This window comes from Lycium ferocissimum, chromosome 8 (assembly GCF_029784015.1).
Source record: "Lycium ferocissimum isolate CSIRO_LF1 chromosome 8, AGI_CSIRO_Lferr_CH_V1, whole genome shotgun sequence".
In the NCBI taxonomy this organism is placed as follows: domain Eukaryota; kingdom Viridiplantae; phylum Streptophyta; class Magnoliopsida; order Solanales; family Solanaceae; genus Lycium; species Lycium ferocissimum.
In genome coordinates this window covers 14,871,851-14,876,644 of record NC_081349.1, presented here as the reverse complement: position 1 = coordinate 14,876,644, position 4,794 = coordinate 14,871,851, and the positions used below count along the sequence as shown (strand labels likewise).

The following is a 4,794-nucleotide window of genomic DNA, read 5'->3' as shown; positions in this document are numbered from 1 at the left end:
GCTTTTAAGCATGAAAATTTCAAATATAAAACACCTAAAATCCTATATTTTTTTCTTTTTTTTCTTTTTCCACTTTTGATACATTCAAACACCGTTTTGTTTAAGTCCATTCCAAATAAAGCGACAAGTAATTAATTTCTACTGCCAAACGCCTACCAAATAAATAGGAGTACTAGTAGCAGTATGAATAGGAGTAATAACAATCATTTAAAAAGGTTGGTCGTATCAGAAAAGATGACAAACCGTATGCCAGTTCAGCAAAAAGTTCCCAAAGATATTTTCTAAGTATTTTTTCACACAATTTGGTAAACCCCACTCTTTCCTCTCTCATTCCAGCCCTAAATAGAAACATCTTTCAGACATATCATCCCAGCTAAGCTACCCCTTCTTATTTTTCTTCTTCTTCTTCTTATTTCCATTTCAAAACATACAACCACAAAGTTAAAAGATCTAAATAATATTACAAACAAGATAATGAGCCGAGAGTCTCGTCCATGCGATTACTGTAATCAGCGAAGTGCCATACTTTACTGCCGAGCTGATTCAGCTAAACTCTGTTTATTTTGTGACCAACTTGTTCATTCAGCTAACGCACTTTCCAAGAAACATCTTCGTTCACAGATCTGTGATAACTGTGGTTCTGAACCTGTTTCTATCCGTTGTGCTACCGACAACCTCGTACTCTGTCAAGAATGTGATTGGGATGCACATGGTAGTTGTGTGGTCTCTGATGCACATGATCGTAACCCTGTTGAAGGTTTTTCAGGTTGTCCTTCTGTTTATGAACTTGCTTCAACTTGGGGTTTAGATATTGATGTCAAAAAACCAACACAGTTGCAGTTAGATTCAAATCATGCCACGTGGAATGGTTTGTTAGAGTATAATTATGTTGTTCCTTCTCCTTGTACTATGTTTTTGCAAGATTTAATGGTACCTAGTGCTAATAATAATAATAGTAGTAGTAGTAATACTAATTGTGGGATTTATAATAATGGCTCTGTTGTTGGTAGAAAACAAAATCAAAATCCAACTTGTGGGAAGCAGAAACAAGTGATATTGAAACAGTTAATTGAGTTATTTAAGAGAGATGGGTGTGGTGGTGGAGTGCAAGATTTGGATCCAAAGACACCTAATGGGAGTAGTGATAATTGGCAGGGAAATAATGTTAGTGATGTGGTTGTGGGTGGTGTTAGTGAGGAGCAACAGCTGAAAAATGTGCCATTTACGTCGTTGATTAGGCCGAAAGAGAGTGATCAAATGGTGGAAAGGAACATTTTGTGGAGCGGAAATTCCTATGATCAAAACACTCAGGTATTCTTCTATACTAAATATGAGTGTAATGTACCAAAATGACCTGTGAATCTTGTGGTTTTGTGGTCTTAAATAGACCATTTAGGATGTTGCGCGTAAAGTAGCATTCTTTTTTGAAACGGACTAAAAAGGAAAGTAAGATAAACAAATTAGAACGGAGGGAGTATTTTGTTTCAAATGTGAAAAATGTCGCGCAGAATTGTAGAATAGAACTGTTTTATTCGCGTTGTCTATCGGATTTCGATTGAAATGAAGATTTCTTGATATTAATAGTGATTAGATTGATAACAGATAATTCAACATGGATCTGCAAGTATGATGATGTATTTGAGTTGAGAAAAGAATAGATGATAAGACTATATCATCTTTGTGTTTGGTGCCTTTTGAGTACATTTGGGATGTGAATGGAACTTGAGATTTTGCTTGATTTGTTTCTATCGGAATTATGTGATATGTGTACGGGCAGCATGATGGATTTCCTTTTGTGTCTAGTTTTGTTAGATTTTGAGTTGGTTGTGAATTGGTAATAATCTAGATCTATACGAGTTGATCCTCCTTTTTTGCGATTTCATGTGATTTTGGCATTAAAGTTTCATGAGATGCCCATAATCTCTTTATGGTCTATTTTAGTTCTTGAGATGTGCTTCAAGATAATATCTTCATCTTTAAGTAAATAGAGGTGCATAAATCTATGATGTTGGATTTTATATTCTGTCTTAGTGTTAAGAAAATTTTCTATTTCCATTTTAGGAAAAATATGATATTGAGAACTATCTTTGAACTATCAAAACCAATCATACAACTTTAATCTTCTCCTGCAAAAAGTATTAGGAATTTTAGAAACCTGCAATGAGCTTAAAGAGCAACAATTACTGTCACGGAATTATGCTTTTGCTCTTTTAAAACTTAGAAGGAAGAGATATAGGTCAAAAAAAAAAAAAGTGTCTCTGATATACTTCATCTTGTACCATCTTTAGTTACCTGAAAAGATACTAGCTTCACCTTCTCTGCTACATCTTTGATCCAGTTCTGATTGGATATACTGCCTTGTTTGTATTTGTTTCTTCAGATATGGGATTTTAATCTGGGGCAGTTGAGGAGCCATGAACAGTCGAGCTCAGTAGAAGCAGACTACAGTGAGAGCGACATGGCGTACATGATGAAAAGCTATGGTGAACTCATAAAAGGAACAGCATTAGCAACTTCAAAAGGATTAGGATTCTCAGCCATTAACTGCTCCGTTGCCCATGACGATATGACAGCCTTCAGTGTAAGCACTAGCCACCCGTTAATGTGGTTGATCTTAATATGTTCTATTTTAATCCCTTAAATCAACTCTTGTGGCATGAATTCGTGACACTTGTACTTTTAAGTGACAGATCAGACTTAACATAAAACGTTTTCGGGACAGATCAGAGACTTCTTTTACTAACTTGCATTTCTTTGTTCTGTTTTGGAGGAATATTGAGGTTTCCTTTGTGTGTTGAGGAATCGGATATATATATATATATATATTACCTTCACAAATTGTAAATTCTAGAGAACACATGGTGTACAAGTAATTCTGCTGTGCGTTTAACCAGAATATGACCTTACCAATTTTAATAAAGATTTAAATTTCTCTGGTCACCTTGATGAATCATGACAATTGGAGGTTCATGAAGTAATCTTCCAAAAAGCTGATGCCTTTCCTCCTGAACCTGAGAAATAACTTGCTCATTGCCTTGCAGAATAATTCGAATAACCGAGCGGCAAGCCAGGGGCCAGCGACATCTGAGAGCAACAATTTACCAAGAATAAAGACTTCATCTGACTCGGGTTATGTTAAGCCAAAATGCTGTGGTCTATCTACAGATCTGAACTTTATGGACCAAAGCATTGTTGTGGCAGGTGAAAACACCGGTGCGGAAACACCTGCTGATATGGAGCTTCTGGCAAAGAATAGAGGAAATGCAATGCAACGTTATAAGGAGAAAAAGAAAACACGAAGGTAGGTTATCTCTTAGTATTTTCCTTTCAGCATAATTTGCCCTTGTCACCTCTGAGTTTACCCCTATATCTCGGTTTTGTTGCATCTCTGAGTCTGTGAGTTGTGATGTCCAGATATGATAAGCACATTCGATATGAATCAAGGAAGGCAAGAGCTGATACTAGAAAGCGAGTCAAGGGTCGTTTTGTCAAGGCTACTACTGAAGCTCCAGATGGCTGAATACCTGTTGAATGACCGAGGATAAGGATCTGTTTTGTCTCTGTATGTATATATTTCTTAGTCTACCTAATATTTGTAACCTTAGGTTTGCTGTGATGCAATATGTCGCACCAATTGTTAGTTAATATTATAGTCACGCTTTGTGCTTCTGCGTGTATATCAAGTGCTTGGATGTACAACCTTGATCATCAGGTTTGTGGCTAGATCCTTCACCGGCGAGGCAGCCTTTTGAGGCAAGTCTTGGAAGTGAAATCTTGGCTAATTTGTCCAAGCATTAAATGGATCTATAATACGAATCCACCGGGAGTGGGTCGTCTAGCTAACCTCGTTGAGAGATATCCAGAGAATCGATTCACTCTCCCTCTGGCAATACTTAGATGCTTGAGATCTTTTTTAGTGACATGATCCATTCTTTCGTGATCTGAGTGATTACATTCTTGTTTGTTTCACCTGGAGCTGGGGAAAGTCAAGGAGAATTCTTGCTGAGCTAAGCTGATGATAAGCACGACGTTAAAATCCCTTTAGCACCTGTTAATTGCCCTCTTCTTTCCTCCTCCATTTCTGGAAAGCTGATGTTTAGATTTAACTTACAAGATGGTTTATGGATATACTGATAAGTTGATGGTGGTGGTATCAATTCTTTTCTCGTGCAACATTATTTTGTTTGCGGTCAAGATTATCTTGCATGTATACACTTTTCAGCTCAAAGAATGGAAATTACTGGAGTTTTATCTTATCTTTAAAGCAAGACTCAAGTTTGTCATTGTACAAAAAGGAATTGGAAAAAAAAGAGAAAACGGAGAAGAAATATAATGGCGTTAGATTCGTGGTTGAACCTATATAATATCTAGAATTTAAATTCGCATGTCACCACATTTTTAAAGATCAATTCATTATATTTTTAAAGTTTTCAATGCTCATATCTACTATTTGTTACGATTTGAATTTTTTACACATAAATTAATTGCTCACAAAAAAGCAGTGCTAACCCCAACTTGTAATGCTAGATACGCCCCTGATAGTATTCTCATTTTATTAGAGAAGTGGGGTCTGCCAATTAAAAGGACAAAAGTAGATTCAAAGCCGGGGAATTTCTTAGATCTTAAAAAAGATGGAGTCGATAAGTTTCAGTACGATCAGCTGAACCTAATCTCATCTTATCGTGTGGTTAATCATGGAAAATGGTTCAACTAGAGAGAAGGTTTCAGGACGATCAACTGAATCTAATCTCATCTTATCGTGTGGTTAATCATGGAAAATGGTTCAACCAGATA

The 4,794-nt window shown here is 36.4% G+C and overlaps 1 protein-coding gene across 1 annotated transcript; it reads left to right on the top strand.

The window, feature by feature from the left end:
* The first annotated feature begins 223 nt into the window (after positions 1-223).
* Positions 224-3,677, top strand: LOC132067330 (zinc finger protein CONSTANS-LIKE 14-like). Its single transcript, XM_059460526.1, has 4 exons — positions 224-1,311; positions 2,381-2,581; positions 3,042-3,301; positions 3,415-3,677. Exons 1-4 carry the CDS (start codon positions 475-477, stop codon positions 3,518-3,520), a joined length of 1,404 nt encoding a protein of 467 aa, XP_059316509.1. The 5' UTR covers positions 224-474; the 3' UTR covers positions 3,521-3,677.
* Positions 3,678-4,794: the final 1,117 nt, after the last annotated feature.

What these genes read in the sequence shown, in the direction of transcription:
- LOC132067330 (XM_059460526.1), top strand. Translation starts at nt 475, where the DNA reads ATGAGCCGAGAGTCTCGTCCATGCGATTACTGTAATCAGCGAAGTGCC. An exon ending in ACGATATGACAGCCTTCAGT is followed by an intron (nt 2,582 to 3,041) that starts GTAAGCACTAGC and finishes ATTGCCTTGCAG; the next exon opens with AATAATTCGAATAACCGAGC. An exon ending in GAGAAAAAGAAAACACGAAG is followed by an intron (nt 3,302 to 3,414) that starts GTAGGTTATCTC and finishes TGTGATGTCCAG; the next exon opens with ATATGATAAGCACATTCGAT.